General features: G+C 50.2%; 1 protein-coding gene and 1 long non-coding RNA gene across 2 annotated transcripts in view; both read left to right on the forward strand.

Annotated features, from left to right (window-relative positions):
* The first annotated feature begins 825 nt into the window (after positions 1-825).
* The window catches only part of LOC144738649 (putative defense protein 3), a 38,424-nt gene continuing 15,627 nt past the window's right edge, over positions 826-23,622 (forward strand). Inside the window, exons 1-6 of the mRNA XM_078621646.1 lie at positions 826-1,179; positions 3,858-4,059; positions 4,684-4,793; positions 6,167-6,276; positions 7,826-7,893; positions 11,833-11,866. Coding sequence (XP_078477772.1) covers positions 3,864-4,059; positions 4,684-4,793; positions 6,167-6,276; positions 7,826-7,893; positions 11,833-11,866 — 518 coding nt within the window. The 5' untranslated portion in view covers positions 826-1,179; positions 3,858-3,863. The remainder of the gene's footprint in view (positions 1,180-3,857; positions 4,060-4,683; positions 4,794-6,166; positions 6,277-7,825; positions 7,894-11,832; positions 11,867-23,622) is intronic.
* Positions 19,206-23,350, forward strand: LOC144738651 (uncharacterized). Its single transcript, XR_013589299.1, has 5 exons — positions 19,206-19,439; positions 20,370-20,479; positions 21,286-21,398; positions 22,844-22,911; positions 23,064-23,350. It is a non-coding gene; the product is annotated as an uncharacterized LOC144738651 (long non-coding RNA).

Genomic DNA, 23,622 nt, shown 5'->3' on the forward strand with positions numbered 1-23,622 from the left:
GGAAAAACGTAATCAACCAGATAGGGTGTTGACTGTAATATTATCCGACTCTCTGTTGTATTACATTACATTTCTAAGTATACTAGATTTGTGTTTCTATTTAATTTTTACCTGATGATGATTGCTTGTGTTGCAATCGAAACGTCGTATGCTAGTATTTAATTTAATTTATTATTTTATCTTTATACGTGACTTTACCGAAAGAATCAAAGAATTATAATGTAACGTTGTAAGCCTCATTTTGGCGCCCCTTTACCTTGGCGCCCGGGGACATATGTACCCCCCTGCCCCCCCCTAGCTACGCCTCTGCCTCGCTCTGCGTTCATACCACGCTTATATCTGGTTTGGCGTGGCTGACTCCGCCCCGGCGTGGCTGGCTCTCTTCAGGCCACGCCTCCCTTCCCAGGACACGCCTCACTTCCCCCTCCTCTGGGAAGGTCCGGATCCCTCCAGCACGTGACCCCCCAGGCACCCCCTTGGGGCCCCCAGCCCTCGTACAGGCCGACACAGTAGTGACCATTCTATGTCACTACACCAGCATAAAGTCGCTCCAAGCCTGGGGCGCACCATTCAGACTCTGCCTTCTCGACAGACCTGTTCTCCACCTGAAGACGGCTGCTTGCGTTGTGGCCGAAACGTCGTGAGAATTATTTTATTGTTTTATTTGTATTATTTTATTCTTTTCTTTCTACGTGACTTTACCGAAAGAACCAAGAAGATTAATCCATGCAGTCACGAAAGCTTTAAATCGAAATAGAAATGTAACTGTTATATTTTTTCCCCAGCTGCTGCGGAGAGATCCGGAGAAAAATCCGCGTGACCACGGGGAGAGAGACACCGCAAAACTCCAAATATACACGCAAATTTGCAGCAGGCGTGGCCAGAGTGGGGATCGAACCCACAAACCCCCTGCATACCTAGGCGAGGTAGTCAACATCACCTACGGCACCTTGACGCCTCATGTGTTGGTGGGGGGGGGGCACTTGGGTATAAATATTCTCGGCTGTGCCGTCGTGTGGAGTCACTGCTACGTCTGGAACCAAGCAACCCCAACGCCCACGTCGCAGAGAGAGAGCGACACGCAGCTGGCACCAACCTGTCTCTGGTGACGTCTCGTGCCAGGCTAGGCGCACCTTTGAAGGTCGTTGTACGCCAAGTGTCTCGAGTTTCACGGTCAAGGTAAGGATCTGGCTTCTGTACTGGACATGCGGACAAGAGCGTCTGAGTTTGTCGGATTCCTCCTGCAGTGTAACGAGTCTGATAGGACATGGGAGCGAGATGTTGACTACCTCGCCTGGTATGCAGGAGGTCGTGGGTACGATCCCGACCCTGACGCCTGCTGCTGTATGTTTGGAGTTTGCGGTTTCTCTCTTCTCCGGGTCCTCTGTGTATGTATGCATCCATCTGTATGTATGCATCTCTGTGTGTATGTGTGTCTGTGTGTGTCTGTGTTAGACAGTACACACATGGCGTTGTATCTGTGAGTGTATGCATCTGTGTGTATCTGTGAGTGTATGTATCTGTGTGTATGTATCTGTGAGTGTATGTATCTGTGTGTATGTATATGTGAATGTATGTATCTGTGTGTGTATGTATCTGTGAGAGTGTATGTATTTGTGTGTGTATGTGTCTGTGAGAGGTGGGGCCTTACCATCAGCCCCACCAAAACTAAGCACCTGCCTGGGTATTGTGTACCATCGGACACTCCACCCCCACAACTCCCAATCGGTGATGGGGCAGTAGTGGAGAGAGTGGAAAGTTTCCCATACCTGGGCAGTGTGCTTATGACCGGCTCCAGTTTAACAGCAGAGGTCTCACTCCGAATCAGTCGAGCGGCAATATATTTTCATAGGTTGCGTAACGCTGTGTGGAAGCTACCTGGTCTGTCGCTCCGCACGAAGCTTCAGGTCTTCTCGGCCACAGTCATTCCCTCCCTTCACTACGCTTGCGAAACGTGGACCCCCCTAATGGAGCATCTTCGCCGGTTGGAAACATTTAGGCTGACCTGCCTACGATCCATCCTGGGTTTAACCAGGCTGGATTGCGTGAGGAGCTCACAAATCCTTGAAAGATCTGGGCAAAGTCCCATCGGTGAGCTCCTCCGGCAGGCAAGGCTGCGTTGGCTGGGTCATGTATCCCGCATGCCCAGCCACCGCATGCCTATACAGCTTTTGTTCGGCCGGATCGAGGGGGCTAAACAGGCGCGGCACGGGCTAGAGAAGAGATGGAGTGATGTGGTACAGGAGGACGTGGATCTGAGTGGACTTGCCGATGACTGGTACCAGCGGTGTCAAGATCGGCCTCTGTGGAGGAGGCTCGTGAAGGACGCTACTGGGCAGTTGGAGGCAGTCGCCCCCCAACAACAACGGAGGGCGGAGGAGCGACGCTCACAATAACGAGCGGAGCGCCGGGTGGCTAAAGCACAGCAAGTTGGCACAGTAGGGGGCACAGGTGGTGCATCAGCCAGTCATCTCGGTCATCTTGGTCAGTCGACCCGTGGCACCTGGGTCTGCCCCGTGACCTCTTGCCAGCGGGCGTTCGACACTTCACGTGGCCTCAAGGTGCACATGGCCTGGCACAAGCGTCGTGGTGACGTCACCGCCACTTAGTGGCGAATGGCGGTTGTTGTTGTATCTGTGTGTATGTATCTGTGTGTGTATGTATCTGTGTGTGTATGTATCTCTAACTGTTACCAGGCCAACTGGGCCTCAAATGTAGTACCTGGTGCGATGTGTAAACGTCGCCAATGGGGAGACAAAGGCGGCCGGGCGTGGTGCTGGCCACCCCCCCCCCCTCGTGTGCCACAGTGCCGGTAGCCTTCATAGGTGCTCCTCGTGAATAGCACTTGCCCCTACAAGGCTATACGCGGGATCTTTGTCACCACGGCACTCTCGTGGCAGGCTAGGTGCACCTTCAAAGCCATCACGTGAAGTGCTCGCTGCTGCTGCTGGCAGGTCACACACAAACACAAAGATCCCCCCGTGCACTGCCGGAGTAAGATAGTGCGGGTCCTGGCGCTTATGCTATATATAAATAAACACAAATAGTAAAACACAATTGTTTTACTTGCACAGTAAAGTTTTTTTCATTTGCTATACAGCCGGAAAATACGACCAATCGCTAACCTTAAACACTCAGTCGTTCATAAAAGTTGAAGGCGGTATAGTACTATAGTAATAGAGCAAGTGCAGAATCACCGAACCGGAATTGAAAGCTTGACAGCATTTAACCCGGGGCCCTTGAAAGTGCGGGGCCCGTAGCATTTGTAGCTACGACACGTGTTGTGGCTACAACACGTGTTGTGGCCGCTAGACGTGTAGTGGCCGCTAGACGTGTAGTGGCCGCTAGACGTGTAGTGGCCGCTAGACGTGTAGTGGCCGCTAGACGTGTAGTGGCCGCTAGACGTGTAGTGGCCGCTAGACGTGTAGTGGCCGCTAGACGTGTAGTGGCCGCTAGACGTGTAGTGGCCGCTAGACGTGTAGCGGCTGCTACACGTGTACGCCCGGCCGCCTTTGTCTCCCTCGTGGCGATGTGTACACACCAAGCCAGGTACTCATTTGAGGCTGAGTTGACCTAGGTTCAGGTCTTCACCATCATCGGTGCTGGCCGTGAGCGGGAATCGAACTGGGCTCGTGGGCGGGTTCGGAGCTGAGCGCTAACCGCTGCACCACCGCTCCCCTCGGCTGTCCACCCTGCGGGTCACTCACGTGGCCAGAAGCTGCAGAGGTGGCAGGCTTCACCATACCCCCCCCGCCCCCCACCCCCCTCCACCCCCCCCACCTCTCCACCCGCCACCTGCCCCCCCGCACCTCTTCTCACTGCCTGCCCCTCCCCACCTGCCACCCCGTGCCGTGCAGAGCTCCATGAGGCTGCAGATGTCAGCGTGGCTCCTCCTCCTCGCGTGCTGGGGGGCCCCGCGGGGGGCTGAGGCCTACGGGTATGGGGCCCCCCCTGAAACCTGCGTCTCCATGACCCCGGGCCACGGGGCGGCCGTCGCCAGCCTCGGCTACAGCATCGACGTCTCGGGGACGAACTTCACCAACACCTCCAACCTCACTGGTGAGGAGGTGGGGGTGGCGAGGAGGTGGTGAGGAAGTGTGTGTGTGGGGGGTGAGGAAGTAGAAGGGGGAGAGGGTGAGGAAGTGGGGAAGGGGCTCTGCGATGATCCACTCACTCATTCAGGTCGGTCACTCGCTGGCTCGCTCAGATGGCGGCCAGTCACCTCCTTGTTACTCTTTTACAGCGACTACCACCGTGGTTACTGTCCTCGTCAATGAGTGGGGTGAGTGATGGATGGGTGAGTGATGGATGGGTGAGTGATTGGGTGGATGAGTGATTGGATGGGTGATTGGGTAAGTGGCTGAGTTAGTGGTTGGGTGAGTGATTGGGTGGCTGAGTGATTGGATAGGTGAGTGGGTGGGTGAGTGATTGATTGGATGGGCGAGTGATTGGGTGGGTGAGTGAGTGATTGGATGGGTGAGTGGCTGAGTGAGTGGGTGGCTGAGTGATTGGTGCCACCACCCTGTCTCGATTCGGTTGACGGTGAAGACATTGGCGGCGTGGGAAGGTTGAGACCGGTGGAAGCTCGAGATGTTTATTTTTTGACGTCGGCGGCCCGTGAGCTTGATGTGGGCACACGGAACTCCACACCCCCTCCCCGCCCCCTCCCCGCCCCCCAATCAGTGACCGTGAAGGGAACCTACGAAGGTGTGATCATGCAGGCCCGGGCTCCAGGCTCCACCACTCCCGTCGGGACCTGGGCCACTCCACCCGCAGACACCAAGGTCATGCAGGTATCCCCACCTGGGCCACCACTACCACCCACACACACCGAGCCCCATTTGGGTCACTACCACCCGTGGGCACGAAATGAATTTTAGTTCTCATAATTGGCGACGTAATGATCGGAGTGTGATATGATCAGAAATCGTAACCAAATTAGTTACTAGTTCAGCACTCAATCGGTTGTGTGTTGGAGAGTAAACTCACAACGTTTACAATTCGAGTACCGTTACGTTTCGCTGGTGGTTACTACTTTAGTGGGTCCAAGGAGACTGGAAACGGAGCGCTTAAGGCAACACGTTTATTCAATATAACTGCGGGATACACGGGTCCCTAACACAGAGGGGTAGCGGCCCCTCTACCTAGGGAGGTATAGCCTCCGGGCTAGCGTGTCCTAATCACTGGGAGTACACTCACGTTCCTCCGGCTAAGGGGACCTAGGGGGAGGCTATCTGACCCGACCCAGCCAAGGTCCTCGGGTCCCGACCACTGGCCCACTACAGCCCTGGCCCTTAGAAGGACGTCGGGTCTGGGGGTTCCCAGGGTCCAAGCCGAGCTGGTCTTCTTCTTCAGCTTGACGAAGACTGCCGGACTCGTCCCGAGGTCCGGCTTTTATACTCGTGCCAGCGTCTCTCCGCCCCTGGCCACGCCCTCCTTATGGGACTCTCTAGGGGGCTCTGGAATAACCCCCCACCCAACCCCTGTCTTGGGGCTGGGAGAACCGAGCGTCCCAGTGGCCAGGCTGATCCGACCCATCCCGGATTACCACCCCCTATAGACACATGTCTGCTACTACAGTGTACATAACAAGACGCTAGACACAATGCCTGTCAATGACGCTACACGACAATAAAAACAACAACCAGCAGCCTCATCAGATGACAGCCAGAATCGGAAATGTTGTTTTACTTTCCAACACACACCTGGTTCGCGCTGAACTAAGTACTAATCGTGCTCGTTGTGTTTACGTGGCACAAACCTCCTTACTGACTGGCTGTGTCGGGTGGTGGCGGCGGGTTTAATGACGCAACAATTATATATTTACACGATATAACCCAACAAACAAGCTCTTTATTATAGTTTAAGACGTAGTAGGATTTCACGACCAATATCATCCATAATACAGTTTTTTTTGGGTTAGATCACGTAAATATATAAATGTAGTTAAACCCGCCACTACCCGACACAGCCAATTAGTAAGGGTCGTCACGTAAATAGAATGTGGCGAATTCGTCACCAGTTTTATAATTTTAGCGTGACCCCTCCCTCCCCACCTCCCTCCCTTCCTCTTATCCCCTCCCTGTTACCTCCCTCTCCTCCCCTCCCTCTCCTCCCCTCCCTCTCCTCCTTCTCTTCCCTCCCCCCATTCACTCCCCCCCCCCAGTGCTCATCTGCGAGTGACACGATGACCCATAGCAGCGAGACGAATAAGGCCAACTCCGTTTTCACCTGGATTTCTCCCAAGAACGGAGCGCCAGCCAGCGTCGAGTTTGTGTAAGGCTTTGGTATCTGTGTGAGTGTCTGTGTGGCTTTTTATCTATGTGTGTGTTGGTGTGTGAGTGTCTGTGTGTCTGTGTGTGAGTGTCTGTGTGTGTGAGTGTCTGTGTGGCTTTGTTATCTGTGTCAGTGTGTGTCTGGAAGGATGCCCTGATGGTCCCCATCTTTAAGACGGGAGACCGCACAGACTGTAACAACTACAGGGGCATCTCACTCCTCAGTGTGCCGGGAAAGGTCCTGGCAAGGATTATTCAACATCGCCTTGCCAGGCACGCTGAGGAGAGGCTTGCGGAGCCCCAATGTGGTTTCAGGAAAGGGCGGTCCTGCACAGATGCCATACTCCGTTTTCACCTGGATTTCTCCCAAGAGCGGAGCGCTAGCCAGCGTCGAGTTTGCGTAAGGCTTTGGTATCTGTGTGCGTGTCTGTGTGTGAGTGTCTGTGTGTGCGTCGGTGTGCGTGTGTCGGTGTGTGTTTGTGTGGCCTCAAGGCAGAGGTGGGACAAAGTCATTGTTATGCAAGTCCAAGTCGAGTCGCAAGTCATCAAATTCATGACTCGAGTCTGACTCGAGTCCAAGTCACATGACTCGAGTCCACATCTCATAGGTGGGACAAAGTCATTGTTATGCAAGTCCAAGTCGAGTCGCAAGTCATCAAATTCATGACTCGAGTCTGACTCGAGTCCAAGTCACATGACTCGAGTCCACACCTCTGCCTCAAGGTGCACATAGCCTGGCACAAGCGTCGTGGTGACGTCAAAGCCACTTAGTGGAGAATGGCGGTTGTTGTCGTCTGTGTGGCTTTGTTATCTATGTGTGTGTGTGAATGTCTTTGTTATTTGTGTGTGTGTCGGTGTGGTTTTATTTGTGTATCTGTGCGTGAGTGTCTGTGTGGCTTTGTTATCTGTGTGTTGGTGTGTCGGTGTGTATGTCTGTGTGTGGGAGCAGTAGCGGTTACCGCGCCGCGCTACGAATCCCGGGTCGATTCCCGCTCACAGCCACCAACCAACACCAGTGACGGGTTAATTGGGCCTCCCCTATGTTGACTCCGCCTCAAATGAATACTTGGTGCAGTGGCGTGTAGTAAACATCGCTACTGGGAAGACAAAGGCGGCCGGGCGTGGTGTTGGCCACCCACCCCACTCGTGTGCCGTGCCGGCCTTCATAGGTGCTCGCTGACAGCACTTGCCCCAACAGTCTGTTAAGGCTACACGTGGGATCTTTGTCTGTGATAAACCGCTGCGCCACCACTCTCCAATACCCATTCCAACTTCCCGCCATTCCCCACTAAGTGACGATGACGTCACCACGCCGCCCGTGCCAGGCTAGGTGCACGTTGTGAGGCCACCGTCACGTGTCGAAGGCTCTCGCGGCTGGCAGGGGGAGGTCACAGGCCAGAGCCCAGATGCCACGGGCTGACTGATGCACCGTCTCTGCCTCAACATCATCACCCTCACCACCACCGCCATCATCTTCATCACCAGCACCACCACGATGATGACGATGATGACGACGATGATGACGATGTGAGTTCCCGTTGTGCCCACAGGGCGACCGTTGCTCAGAACAAGGATCAGTGGATTAAGAACATCAAGTCCAAAGCCGTCACGGCCCAAGGTACCCGCACACACACACACACACCGGAACACAGACTGACACACACACAACAACCGCCATTTGCCACTAAGTGGTGGTGACGTCACCACGACGCTTGTGCCAGGCCATGTGCACCTTGAGGCCACGTGAAGTGTCGAACGCGCGCTGGCAGGAGGTCACAGGGCAGACCCAAGTTCCACGGGTTGACTGACTGAGATGACCGAGATGACTGGCTGATGCACCACCTCTGCCCCCTACTGTGCCAAATTGCTGTGCTTTAGCCACCCGGCGCTCCGCTCGTTCTTGTGAGCGTCGCTGTTGTTGTTGGAGGGCGACTGCCTCCAACTGCCCAGTAGCGTCCTTCACGAGCCTCCTCCACTGAGGCCGATCTTGGCACTGCTGGTACCAGTCATCGGCAAGTCCACTCAGCTCCACGTCCTCCTGTACCACATCACTCCATCTCTTCTCTAGCCCGTGCTGCGCCAGTTTAGCCCCCTCTATCTGGCCCAGGGGTCGGCAACCAAAATAACAAGAAGAGCCATTTCTTCCCAATTCGGTACAAAATTCAGTATTTCAAGAGCCGCAATGCATCTATGTACATACGTACATATCGTCAAGAAGCAGCCCGTAAAGAGCCGCATGCGGCTCCGGAGCCGTAGGTTGCCGACCCCTGATCTGGCCGAACAAAAGCTGTTTAGGCATGTGGTGGCTGGGCATGCGGGCTACATGACCCAGTCAACGCAGCCTTGCCTGCCGAAGGAGCTCACCGATGGGACTTTGCCCAGATTTTTGTGAGCTCCTCACACAATCCCGCCTGGTTAAACCCAGGATGGATCGTAGGCAGGCCAGCCTAAATGTTTCTAACCGGCGATGATGCTCCATTAGGGGGGTCCACGTTTCGCAAGCGTAGAGAAGGGAGGGAATGACCGTGGCCGAGAAGACCTGAAGCTTCGTGCGGAGCGACAGACCAGATAGCTTCCACACAGCGTTAAGCAACCATCCTGAACACCTCCTCTGTCAGTCAGGGTCTCTGGGGAGGTCTGGACCGCGTACCCAAAGCAGCCATTGCAGCTGCATGAGTCACAGTCCTAAACCGTGCCCATTTACCCTCGACATCAGGAGTGGGGGACGATGCCAACCCCAGCCACAAGCGATGATGAAATTCTCGCTTGCAACTTTCATCAGCTAACAGACCAGGCCACCTTAGGTTATAATGTGGTTATGGGTGTACACCCACCACTGTGGTGGAAGAATGGCAGGCGCATCTTACAGATGACTAGTCGATGGTCAGCTCCACGGTAGGTCCTGGTGTCAACGACATGGGCTCGCATCCGCTGGTCCGTCACTATGTAGTCCAGCAGATGTTCTTGCTTGGACCCGGCATGCATCCATCATTTTGTGTGGATGCGCCGATGCTGGAACAGCGTCTTGGTAATTACAAGACCATGGGCTGCACAAAAATCTAGCAGCCTCATACCGTTGTTATTGAGCTGATCTGGCCCATGCCTTCCAATCACTCCAGACCAGGTGCCAGCATCATGACCAACTCGGCCATTGAAGTCACCCAACAAGCTGACTATCCCAAGGGGCCACTTTAGCCAGCACCTGTGACAGGAGGTCATAGAAAGCATCTGACTCATCGGCCTTGCCTGCATCCCTCCACGGATGTTCGTCTTCGGTGGGGGCATAAGTAACCACGACCACCACTCCTCGCCTCCGTTTGATGGGAAGACGAGCCCAAAGTAGCCTGGGGCTTACAGCTTCCCACACCTCACTGCCACGCTCCCATGCCCCCTTCATTCTTTTGTTCAGAAGAAGAGCCACACCCTGAGGAGTGGCAGTCTCTCCTCCGCAGTGAGCGTTCGAACACACACCCACACACACACAGACTTACTCACTCATGCAGAGACTCACCATTCGCACACAGACTCACACGCTCACTCGCTCAATGACAAATTTATTCACACCCACACACACACCGTCACACAAAGACACATATCCCCCAGGTAGCCTGAATAGACTGTTGGGGAAAGTGCTGTTTGCAAGCACCTATGAAGGCCAGCATGGAACACGAGGGGGTGGGTGGCTAGCACCACGCTCATCCGCCTTTGTCTGCCCAGTGGCGATGTTTACTACACACCGCATCAGGTACTCATTTGAGGCTGAGTCGACCTAGGGTAGGCTCAGGACTAGTTAAGATAATCGTCACCGATGTTGGCCGTGAGCGGGAAACTCGGGTCGCTGGGTTTACAGCGCAGCGTACTAACCGCCAAATTCTGCTCCCCCAACTCATAAACTACCGTGACACGCAGCGCCTCCCTTCACATGAGCCTTGTGTTGTTAGAACAACTCAATTACTGATCTCCATCATATCAAAGGTCGCATGGCAACCGCCGTTGAGTAGCGCTCCTGCCCTTTGAAAAGCACCCAGAGACCTGCTCCATGCCGGCAGCGCTCAGTCACAATGATCCACCGGCGCCATCGAAGCCCACAAACCTCCTTCCGCATGTACTAGAGGCCGACCGAAATTCGGTTTCAGCGCTGAAAGTTGGCAAATGGCCTCTTTTGGCATACTTTCTGTTTCGGCTGAAAGTAAATTTTTTACTTTTGGTTTATTTTCGGTTTCGGCCGAAACTGAAATTGACTTTCGGTCGTCAAACGAAGATCTATTTTTAGAATATAACGCTAGTGCTACGTCTATCACTGCCTATCGGCCGGTCAGTCGGCGCTAGGCAATCCTATGCGATAGGCTGCAAACACACACACACGTCAGCAGCAGCAGCTTGGGAATGAGGTTACAGCCGCAACCATGGTCTGCTAATGTATATACGACCGGTCAACAGACGGTAGCCTGCATCTCCATCCGTGGGTGGAGTCTCCTTGGCGGGACGACAACAAAGTGCCCCTGTTGTCTGTTCCCAGCCGCCTGCCCGCCTTGGCTTCATGTGTTGCGTTCGCTTCAGTCTACACGCGTGTTGATACCGAGATTCGAAGTCTGACAATATTGATATCCAGTTAGTTAATAGTTCCGTAGCGAATTAGTGATAACGAAATTACGAATCTAGTGAAGTAGAAAATGTAAGTTAATAAACGGAGCAGTTAATCACCGTGAAGAACGTTGAAACACGCGGTGTGGGATCACTTCACTGAAGTCGATTCTGATGCAAGGAGGGCACATCAGCCTGCTGGGCAAGAAAGTGGAAAAACTGGTGTTTCTTCACTGCAACATTCGTTTGCTTGGATATAATTACTAAGTAAGTAACACCTAAAGATTTGATATTTAGCTACTCTTACTGCAGGCTCTGAATGATTCGTTCTAGATTTATTTTTAATTAAAGTAGCATTGCATCATAACATATTTAATAAATATTGTGTTTGGTAACTTCGGTTATGTACCTTTCTGTTTCGGTCTCGGTCGAAAGTGTAGTTAAACTTTCGATTTCGGCCGAAAGTAAATTTTTGACTTTCAGTCTGGTTTCGGTTTCGGCCGAAACCAGTTTCGGTCGACCTCAGCGACAAAACCTCGTGCTCACACGTGTGCGAACAAACCGGAGGGCCCAGAGAAACCCCAACAGGGGACAACACTCTGTCCCATACAGATGGGCCAGATGGGTAATACTGCAGTCCGTACCTTGCTCTGCCACCTTCTCCTGGCGAGCCAGGGATATGGGGGCACCTCCTCGACGCCCACGTGGAGGGAGTTTTACAAAGTTGCGTGTGACCCCTCACCCCCGATAATCATGGTTGGCTACGTGCGGTGCAAATGAAGTTCAACATACATACGTGATCCACAAACTCTCGTTGACTCCACAGCGCTGAATCGCAGGCATGCATAGCCACAAGACCAGGCCTTGCAAGTGGTGAATAATGCTTAACATGCAAAAACTTTCTCTGTCTGTTTTGTGTGAGAGGAGCGATGACAATATTTACAAAAACCTCATTCCCTTGTGTGTGCTGCAGGTTATGTAGCCACAACCAAGTCACCAGCTACGAGCACGGCTAAGCCAGGCAACTCTGCCGGGCGTTCAGCCCTCGCCATGTCTGGGCTCTCCCTGGGCGCGCTGCTCGTGGTCGTCACAGCCGCGTGCTGCCGTTGATTTCACCGGCGAAGTCACGGAGTTCCTTCAGCGCGTGCAACGATCCCTAGAAGTAACGATCTCTTGGTGGGGGGTGGGGGGTGGCGGGGAGGGTGGGCTGTGAGCCGGGTTCCTAACTTCATTCACAATCCGTGCCATTTGTGGGTGCTGAGGGAAGGAATTGTCTGGCTTGCATCTTAATCATTAAATAATATTCAAAAATTAATCATTGTCATCGTCGTCATTGTCTACGGCAGTTGTTCTCAACCTTGTGTTGCTGCTACTGTTACCCCACTCGTTGAATTTTGTCTCAACTGTTGTATATGTCGGGTTATGAAATTTTGATGAAAATAATAAAAATTAATAATTTTCCGAAAAATGCGCAAGGCGCATTAATTATGTTAATGTGTGTATTAATATGCATAAATTATGATGGTGTGAGTAATTGTATGCATAAATTATGATAGTGTGAGTAATTGTATGCATAAATTATGATAGTGTGAGTAATTATATGCATAAATTATGATAATCGCTGAGATAATCGTAGTAATTTATGCGGATGGTTGCGATTATGTTAATGTGTGAAGTTATGATAATTAGGCTCAGCTTCGTTTATCCAGAGTTGTCAATCAGGATAACACGATTATCATCGATTAAACGTTTACCGATTATCCTAGCATGTGTTATGATATTTAAGGTCACCAGTTTCAGATCTCGTCACAGGCAACAGTTCTTATGAATAAGATAGTTTTGCATGGACTTGGAAAGAAGCACTCGAACAGTTGGTGTTAAGCAATTTTATTCTAACAAGCATGTGGCATTCTATCATGCAGGTCAAACATGCGTCAATAATTCATGAATAACCAAACTCTTATGCATTTGCGATATCATGCATTCGATTAATATGATTAACTAAAATTCTTATGCAATTACGAGATTATGCATTTGACTAAAATGAATGACTAAACACTTATGCATCTGCGAGACTATGCATTTTACTAAATTGAATAACTCAAAACTCATATGCATTTGCGCTATTATGCATTCGACTACTATGAATAACTAAAATTCTTATGCATTCGACTAATATGAAAAACTAAAATTCTTATGCAATTACGAGATTATGCATTTGACTAAAATGAATGAATAAACTCTTATGCATCTGCGAGACTATGCATTTTACTAAATTGAATAACTCAAAACTCTTATGCATTTGCGATATTATGCATTCGACTAATATGAATAACTAAAATTCTTATGCATTCGACTAATATGAATAACTAAATTCTTATGCAATTACGAGACTATGCATTTGACTAAAATGAATGAATAACTCAAAACTCTTATGTATTTAACGAACTGAATGACTAAAAACCCTCCTAACAACCAGGCATCTCATTAGTTCGTTTTTGTATCGATCACAATCGGCGACTGGCCGAGTTTGAAAACAAGCATGACACACTTCATTTTGCGGTAATAAAAAGCACTTATTGTATCCCAGAGGCGAAAGTATATGTCAATAGATTCATCGGCAAGCATAAAATCCTTTTAACGGGATGTTTGAGTCAATGGTGGGTGAGGGCGTGGGTGTGGCGAGCGGATCTGGCTCTGTTTTAATTAATTCTTCGGCGAGATTCTCTGACAAAGAAAACTGGTTTGACAAGATTTTCTCTCTTTGTGCACGGTCGATTCGTAATGAGGATTTCGGGAGGTTGAGTTTGCCTCGACGAGTCTATTGATCGCCTATGTGATGAGCGGAATAAGGGAAAGGCACGGAAAACAACCTCACTCTTATAACCGACGGACTCTTAATCACTCGATGGGCCACGATTCCTCATGGCCAGCTAATGGTTCATGTGGTTGATAATCAGTCTTCTGATAATTGACTAGGGTTGATACGATGGTAAGGGTGAACTAGATAGGATAGTCTCACAGGTGAGTGGGGCGTCGATGCGTGCGTGTGTGTGGGTCTATTGGTGGGGGAAGTTGTGGGTACGAACGACTTTCGGAGAAGGGCCCTCTTTGTCGCGGCTGCGGTGATCGGCTGCTGCAGACTCTGCCCTCGGCTGACCCCGTACGATGATTGACGGCGCGGCCGCGCTCGTTTGCGTGGTCAGGCGATGCACCTCGGCGTGGCGACACGGCAAGGGAGCTGGGCTCGTACACTCGTGTGCGGCAGGCGATGCACCTCGGCGTGGTGGCACGGCAAGGGAGCTGGGCTCGTACACTCGTGTGCGGCAGGCGATGCACCTCGGCGTGGTGACACGGCAAGGGAGCTGGGCTCGTACACTCGTGTGCGGCAGGCGATGCACCTCGGCGTGGTGACACGGCAAGGGGGTTGAGTCTCGTGTACTCGTTTGCGGCAGGCGATGCGCCTCGGCACCCCGCGAACCTCGTCCTTCTGGATGACGAAAAGCTTCTTCGTTGGCGGCGACGAGAAGAGTTGGAGCCGAAGCCCTGGAGATCTGTGATGGGGCCAGAGGCCCTGACGATCTGGGTTGAATGGATTTTCCTTCGACTTATATGGGAAAATTCCACTCAGTTTCCCGAGTTGTTCAAAGTCTGTCATAAAACCTTCCTGTGTTCGTGTGTGTGTCCGTCCGTGTGTTTATTAGCTTTGAAGACACAGCTGTGTGTCGTTCTGGAAGGGGGGGGGGTGCCTCGTGACGGCGCCACCGAAGTTATCCATTAGCCAGACCGATGATTCGCGTTCGCATTGAGTTATATATAAAAAGGTATTCGAATCCATGTTTTTGTTACTGAATAATATTTGTCGCGAAAACCTACGCGTTAAGCGAGCTTAATTATTCCCTCCCCTGCTCGGGGATCATATCTTTTGTCTCACACAGCTTAAGTTGTTTTGGTTTGGAAGTTGAAATGCGACTTATTTCCATTATGCCCCAGTTATGCCGAAACCGTGTTCCCGATGTTTCATCGTGACCCGATCTCTCATGGAAATGTTATTTCCTCGCGTGTGCAATTTTTGCTGTCCGTGTTGTGGGAAGACAAAGACGGTTGTTTCCACGGTGGAAGCACCCGGCGCATGCGCTTATTTATTTATTTCCGAGAGCGTGTTAATTTCCTTTGAGCCATTGCCCGGGAGTTTTATTGGTGTCATTTCCTCGCTTTTGTGCCTGCGTGTGGAGATCCTCTCGGAAAGACAAAGACGGTCGTGTTGCTCGCTTCCCATGGGGTGTTGCGTTTGGCTAATCCCGAGAGCCTTCTCCGCCCTTGATTCCTCTTTCACTTTAATTCCGTACTTATTATTTGACTTCTTGTGATTATTAAATCTAATATCCCGGCTAGGGATCTTTGTTTTGGAGCGAAATAGATGTCATAATTATTCTTGGATGCTTCGGCCCGGCCGTGTAGAAATTCTTTAAAGGTAAATCATGTCAGTATTTAATTAACAATGATGGGTCGCGATTCTGGTGCCTGTAGTCTGGTTATCAATTGGAGTAAGGATAGATACTGTTTGCTTACTCTTCATGGCTAAGTTGGTAATTGTTTATCTAACATGGTTCAAAACCCGTCTGTGTTTTTTTTATCGTCAATGTTGTTTCTTTTGTTAAGAATATTATTATATATTTCGTGGCCTGGTTTTGTATTTATCAAAGGGTTTTTTTTAACAAAAGGATGTCCTCCTGACCCCCCCCCCCCCCGTCTGCAATTCCCCCCTCCCTTGTTCCTCTTGTGTGAAATTCGGGGAGTTTTTATGACCTTGATTGCTCTCTTTCAATGCCCTCTTTCCTTTGAAATGAGGTATGCGCGCATCTGTGGAAGTGTGGGGGCGTGTCCGTTCTCCCGTTGCCCCGTGTCTAAAAAAAACGATATTTTATATGTTGGCAGAATAATTCTAAAAACAAATAATATTAAAAAAATAAAAAGGGGGCATATACACAACACAACCGAGCACCTTGCCCGACCCAACATGGTTCCAAGATATAAATGTATGAATAATGAGCATAAATATTCTAACAAATTGTCCATTTCGTGAGGTATCTTTAACGAACTAGTAACTGCAAGCAAGACTTAATTTGTTCACGCTCGCTGGTTACTCTTGGCATCCATATTGTTTACCACCACTGAGTTTAGAAAGGTATTTTATAACGTTCTAGGCTACCGTATATATTCACATTTTCTCGTAGTTATTTTTTCTTGGCAGATTCACACAACATGATTATTCACCAATGATACTTCACGTATGATATAATTTCGGACATTTAGAAATCACCTCGCGTACCCCCCTGGGACATTGCCACGTGTACCCCCCCAGGGGTCCACGTACCCCGCGGTTGAGAACCACCACTCCGTGGGGCAGGGTTTCCCCAAATGTAGTCCCCGCAACCGACCGACCGACCGCCGCCACGCTCCGTCCTTCCAGCGTTCACAAATTTACTCCATCCCCAGTCAACGGTGGCCTTGAACTCCGTGCAGACCCACCAACCCCACACCGTACACACAGCGAATAGCAGCGCCTCCATCGTTCCCGGGGAGACGGGGCCAAGGGGTTTAAGTCGACGGAAAATGTCGGTGGTCAGTAGGATTTATTTAGGAGGGTTAAACTCAAAAGCAAAAAAACTATTGGACAAATTTGGTTAACACACAAAAAACGAGTTTGCTGCAAAAAAAAATAGAATCGTTGTTGTTTCTAAATGTTCTGCGCATCAAGCGGCCAGTAGCGGTGCAGAGCTGCCATGAGCCGGACCTGCGCGGGTGGCAGTGCTTCTTATCATAATCTCTATTTAGACTGTAGGAGGAATCCGATGAGCTATGAAGCTCTTTTTCACAGATGTCCGGTAGGGGCGGGTCAGAACATTACAATACAAAACACGATAGGACTGCAAGTACAAGAAAGGTAAATAAATCACGCTAACACCTGCAAATAAAAACAAAACCATACCCATCCTACCAGACAAAGCCCACTGAGGTATTATATTATTTTTCAAAAGCAAGCTGGGCAGATATGAAGGCTCAACAAAGTGGCTTATCATTTGGACACTTATAGCAGCAAAATAATCTAAACACTCGAAACGCATTTTCTAAATGTGGAGGGAAAAAACGGAGGACGCGGAGAAACAATTCACGCGACCATGGGGAGGACGTGCAAACTCCACATAGTCACAGGCGTCAGGGTCGGGTTCGAACCCCCAACCTCCTACATACCATGCGAGGAGGATAGCATCTCGTCACAGTGGCGCCCCTTCAATAAATAAAGTGTACAAGTTCAGCTTGCACCATCAGTTCCGACCCTTATACTCGAGAGATGAGCGGAGGAGGAGGGGGGGACACACAGCAGGGAGCAGACAAACAAAAGAAGGACCCCACATTGGTCACGAGGGGCCACTGCGGCTCGGAAAAATTGTGCAACGCGGAACATTGCGCAATATTTCTTAATTCTGCTGAAGCGCAAGGTGTGCTGGTCTCGTCGTTGCGCTGTCTGCGGGGACTCGAAGCAAACGTCGCAGCCCCGAATGACCCCTCCCCGAGCGAGAGGACGAACCCCGCGCAGTAGCGCGGTGTCGGTCAGAGGACCGCGACGCTGAGATGTTGACTACCTCGCCTGGTATACAGGAAGTCGTGGGTTCCATCCCGGCCCTGACGATGCCTGTTGTATATTTAGTCACGTGCATTTTCTCCCGCACCCCCAATTTTTTTTCTCGTAACATTTAGAAACATGCATTTAGTAAATTCACGTAGAAGGGAAATAATGACGTTAGGAAAAACCGCCACTTTTTTCAAATTTTCTTGCTGTGGATTTCACACCTGATGATGATTGCTTGTGTTGCAGTCGAAACGTCGTGAGAATTTTCATTGTTTTATATTAATATTATTTTATTATTTCCCTTCTACGTGACTTTACCGAAAGAACCAAGAATATGAATCCCTGCAGTCACGAAAGCTTCAAATTAACAAATGCATTTAGTAGTAGTAGCAAAGCTGCTATTTTCATTTTTAGCAGGTAAGAAGCGACTGGACATGACAAAAAGTTTCCTATCGTCACGCCGTGCACTTCAGAAAAATTCAAAATATTGCAAAATTTCCATTGCGCAATTTTTTATCTAAATCGCTGTGGCACCGTTGACCAATGAGTGCCACCGTTTTTGTCCACTCCACACTGTGGCCCCTATACCCCCTCATCCCTCGATTGTATAAGAAGCCCTGGCGCCCACGCAGGTCCGGCTCACAGCACCTATGCTGCTCCACTCACCGTTTGCACGCAGAACATTCGCAAACACCAACAATTTTAACATTTGAACAAAATACATTTTCATAATTTTGTAGTTGTGTGCTGTTAACCTTCACCGGCTTATTAAAAAAAAATTGGCCCCAGCATTTATTTTTGTTCAAAGTTTTAGAATTTTACTATCCGAAATAAATTAAATTAATATTTGTCGTCGACTTAAACGCCGTGGCCTCGCCTCTCTCTGGCAATAATGGAGGCGCTGCTGGCTGTGTGGATGGTGGGGTTGGTGGGTCTGCACGGAACTCAGAGCTACCATACTGGAGCGCCAGAATCTGCCTGCACCGATATGATTCCACATCACGACCCCAACACACTGACCGGCACACCCTACTCCATCGTCGCTAACAGCAGCACCTTCACCTCTGGCACCAAGGTTAACCTCGACACAACTCCCTCCGCTCGTCGACTGTACGTACGTTGAGCTTCTTTCACACCATACGTAGCCAACCGTGCCAGTCGCAGGTGCGGATTCCTCCAGCCCGTATCGCGGACTCAGTCGACCAGACTGACCGCTACTCCTCATCTGCACGGCGTTCAACCACCACGGATCGCTCACTCAGCTATAAAGTCGCTTGGAAAACGAGCAGACGCTACTGTGTTGTACTCTACTTATTTACGACAGGGCAGCCTCGATTTATGAATATAATTTGTTCGTAAGTCAGAACGTAATAGCGTACCGTATTGCCCACACGACCATTGGTACGCAATTTTTTTACGGTTCAAGAAAAAAAGGGAAGCAGTTAAACTAATGAACATAAATATTGTACATTTGCATGGAACACTGTGAACAAAAACACTGTACAGTAAAAAAAACACAAAATAAAGTAACATAACCTGAAAAAGAATCCGTTTATTTTCACTTACCTTGAGTCCTGATGCTGGTTTGCTTGTCGGAAGGGACGCAATGAGTCGCAAAAATTGCACTCGCACAGACACACACGGGGCACACACACACAGACGCACACACACACACACGGGCCACACACACACAGACGCACACACACACACGGGGCACGCAATCACATAGACGCACACACACACACGGGGCACGCAATCACACACACACACGGGGCACACATACAGACACACACACACACACAGACGCACTCACACACACACAGGGCATGCAGCAATACACATAAACACACACAGGATACGTACGCACACACTCCACCGACCACCCACTTAGCTTTAACACACTTTTGGAGAGCAGCGCCTATGAAGGCCGGCACGGCACACGAGAGGTTGGGTGGGAAGCACCACGCCCGGCTGCCTTCGTCTCCGTGGTGGAAATATTTACACACTGCACCAGGCACTCATTTGAGGCTGAGTCGACCTCGGGGAGGCCAAAGAGCGGTTCGGAAAATCGCCACCGGTGTTGGCCGTGAGCGGAAATCGAACTCGGGTCGCTGGATTCGTAGCGCAGCGCGCTAACCAGTGCACCACCGCTCCCCATACACACACCGCTCTCTCACACACACACACTTTCACACACACACCGCCCTCTCTCACACACACGCACAAACACACCCAGCGCAAGGTTGCTCATGACATCTCGCGCAGGATCACTCCGCTGAACAAAATTGTTCCCGCGGTTCAGTTTGCAAGTGCGAGTTTGCGTTTTAAGTAGTCAAAATATATATATTTCATGAAAGCTAGTTCGTAAGGCGGTGTTCGTAAATGCGGGTGATCTTACGTTGAGGACTGTCTGTATTTCGCCCATTTCCTTTGGACCTGGGGGATGGTTGATATGCACTGTACCGACATCTGGTGCCAGGACTGTTGAATTTCAATACTGCAGTGCTCTGCGTGTTATCCCCCCCGACGACCCATTTGGGAGATCCAAAGTTGTGACGGACGGACTTTTGCAACTGATTATGAACAAAGAAATGGCGGAGTTACGATAGAACCTCGCGCTGAGAAAAATGTCCGCGTGTAGTCTCCAGTGGCGAAGCCGACTTGTCCTCTAGAGCTCCGTGCGTCTCCAATTCAAGAGAGCGCTGGGATTAAATTCACGGGTAATTTAAAACGAACCCGTTTGTCCACTTTTACTGTGGAGTCTTCCCGGCCACTGCTCGCGTCACTAAAGGTGTGAGAAGCGCGACAGCCGAGCTAAGGTGGGGGGGGGGCTGCGAGCGGCTCACAAATTGTCGCCTCCTTGTGTCTGTCCACAGTGACCATCGTGGGCAACTTCGAGGGCTACTTCCTGCAAGCGCGAATACCCGACACCACGACCATCGTGGGCACATGGGACACCCCACCTACAGGCAACAAATACGTACAGGTGACTCAGCCCTCGGTTGACATCATCCTCATAATCACGATCCATGGGCAGATAGCAGAGGTGTGGACTCGAGTCATGTGACTTGGACTCGAGTCATGAATTTGATGACTTGCGACTCGACTGCACATTTCGTCATTTGTTTCCACTTTCCTGTCTTCTTTCTACATGATCAAGTAGTGGCCACATCTTGCTAGCACCAATCTCTTATGTCGTCGTCAAGCCATTCTCTGAGGCATTTCTCTAGTTCCGGTTCCTTCCATATTTCCGAACAACACTTTTAATTTTCATCCTACATGTTGTGTGTGCCCACAGTCCCAGTTTCCTTCTCATCACCGTCTGCATCATCCTCAGGTCGTCTCCTTCTACGTGCAACCTTGTTTTGTACTTCTACGTTGGTCACTCTTTAGGTCCTGCCATTGCTCCTTTTGGTTCTTGATCATCACTCTTGGCGGATGTCGTTAAATCTGCCACGACCCGACAGCCAATTAGTGAGGTATGTCAAGTAAACAAAACATGGAAATTCGGCACGATTTGGATATAATGTGGTGGGTGGTTAATGCCCAGGTTAAGGGATGTTTCAGGCTGGACATTGGCCCATTCTAAGCACGTAAAGCCCCTTTAACTCAAGGCGAGGCGAGGGACGGGGAATCAACACGGCTGAGGCACGTGGTCATCCTGTGCACGTTTCATTCATTGCCAACCCGGCCTGGGCTGTACAACGGCTAACAAAGGGCTCCATAGGCTCATTGGGTTAACTCCAGCTTCAATAACAATGTCCATTGTCGTTTTGTTTCTGTGTCTCGCAGTGCAATCTCGTGGCAAACGCCGCGGTGACGCACTCCACCAGCACCTCCAAGACGAACCTGAGCTTGTATTGGATCCCCCCGACTACAAATCCTCCCAGCTCCGTAGTGTTTGTGTGAGTTCACCATCACAGGGCACTCTTACACGCACATCCCACTGGATTATTATGGATATTAGTACTAATTACACGCCACAGTGGCTACGAGATGTTAACTACCTTCGCCTGGTATACAGGAAGCTGTGGGTTCGAACCCGACCCTGACGCCTCTATATTTGGAGTGTGCATGTCTCTCTCCATGTAGTCAGGTGGATTTTTTCTCCGGGTCCTCCGTTTTTTCCCTCCACATTTAGAATGGCCACACGTTTAGCGTATTTGGCTGCTATAAATTTCCACATCGGCAACTTCGATGAGCTATAATTTTTGGCCAGATCACTTCTGCAAAATATCTATATAGCTTAATGGGTCTTACCTGGTAAAATAAAAAAAATATTGGTGTAAGGAATGCCTAGAGAACCATATGAAGGGATACGGTGAGTCCTCGCTTAATGCGTGACGGTGTTCACACTACAACGCGTTTTTTCTATAATACGGTTGTTCCGTTTGGGAACGTTTATCTTGCCGTTATGTGCTGTTATAACGAGGAACGTGCCCCATTATAACGAGGAACGTGCCTGTTACAACTCGGAGACCGGTAGGGAAGACAAAGGGAGATTGGTGGAGAGGCCTTTAAGGTTCCAGAAAGGACAGAGAAGAGGACAAAAGGAGCGGGTAGAAGGGGTTCGGTGTGGTGCATTGTAACGGAGAAATTCCCTGAAGCATTATGCGCTGTGTTGAGGTGACAGAGTTCACATTGAAAGGCTTACATTGGACTGCAACTCCCTTACTTTTATATTACTCCGCTTGTCTACCTGGGAGAGTCTCGCCGAATCTCAAGACCCTTTTCTCAGGAGGGTCCTGTCAAGGTTTCGCATCTGGGGGGTGCGATCCTGCTGTACGTCATCTCTACTGAGTAATCTCCGGTTATTTGGTTTTTAAATTTCGGCGTTTATTGGCCACTAAGCAGTTGCATTGTCTTCTGATGGACGTCCTCTCCCCTAGAACATCGGGGATTGGTTCCACGTGACGACTTTTGTTTACGATTCCACATCGGCAACTCCATTGGGGAGTAGCCCCTCTCCTTGTCTCTCTCCTCTCGTGAATCATAACTAGGGGGACAGGTCGGCTAAATAAATACACAACAAACAAAATATAGTTCTGAGACCAGAGGTTATATCAAAGGGTTCTTCCGAGGGGAGTTTGCGTGCCAGCAATCATTACCAGACACGCCCCCTATCACCCTCCACGTCACGCAACACCTCAGCTCAGTCCCTCAGCACGGAGTCCACCCCAACATCTCAATTGGGGGAGTGGCCTGCTGTGCACGTGATCAATTACAGCAACACATAGTGGCAGAGCGCACAATTGTGCGTATGATTCATTACGTGTAAGCTCACACTGACGACTCTGTGGAGGCGAGGCCTCAAGTTGTTACACGCCTGACCTGTGTGTCCACCCCACAGAGCAACCGTGGTCAAGACGAAACTGGAATGGCAAATGAACGTGCAGTCGGCGAAGCTCACTGCCTCAGGTGAGTTCACGAGCGCAGTGGTGGTCCACCCAGAAGTGGCTGGGACTGATTTCCCACTCGGGTACCTTTCCGTGTGTTGGTCTGTTAGCAAGTAGTAACGAGGAGCGATGACAACATTTACAAAAATCTCATTCCCTTGTGTGTGCTGCCAGGCAACTCTGCCGGGCGTTCATCCCTCGCGGTGTCTGGGTTCTCCCTGGGCGCGCTGCTCGTGGTCGTCACAGCCGCGTGCTGCCGTTGATTCCACCGGCGAAGTTACGGAGTTCCTTCAGCAAATGCAATGGTCCGACGTGGTATCGAAATGTCGGTGGGGTGATGGGGGGTGGGCAGTGGGCCGGGTTTCTAAAATTAAACCATTCCACCAATTCCGTACATTTGTGGGTTCTTGGGGAAGGTGTTGTCTGGTTTGCATCTTAATGATTAAATATTCTGAAATTAATCATTGTCATTGTCGTCATTGTCTATGGCCGTTGTTCTCAACCTTGTGTTGGCTGCTACTGTTACCCCACTCGTTTAACTTTGTCTCAACCGAGCACCTTGCCTGACCCAACACGTTTATAAGATATAAATGTATCAATATTGAGCATGAAATGTTCATCAATTGTCCATTTCGTGAGGTATCTTTAAGAAGCAAGTAACTGCAAGCAAGACTTTGTTCACACTCGCTGGTTACTCTTGCCAACCATATTGTTTACCACCACCGAGTTTAGA

This window comes from Lampetra planeri, unplaced genomic scaffold (genome assembly GCF_965212315.1).
Source record: "Lampetra planeri unplaced genomic scaffold, kcLamPlan1.2.h2 scaffold_111, whole genome shotgun sequence".
In the NCBI taxonomy this organism is placed as follows: Eukaryota; Metazoa; Chordata; class Hyperoartia; order Petromyzontiformes; family Petromyzontidae; genus Lampetra; species Lampetra planeri.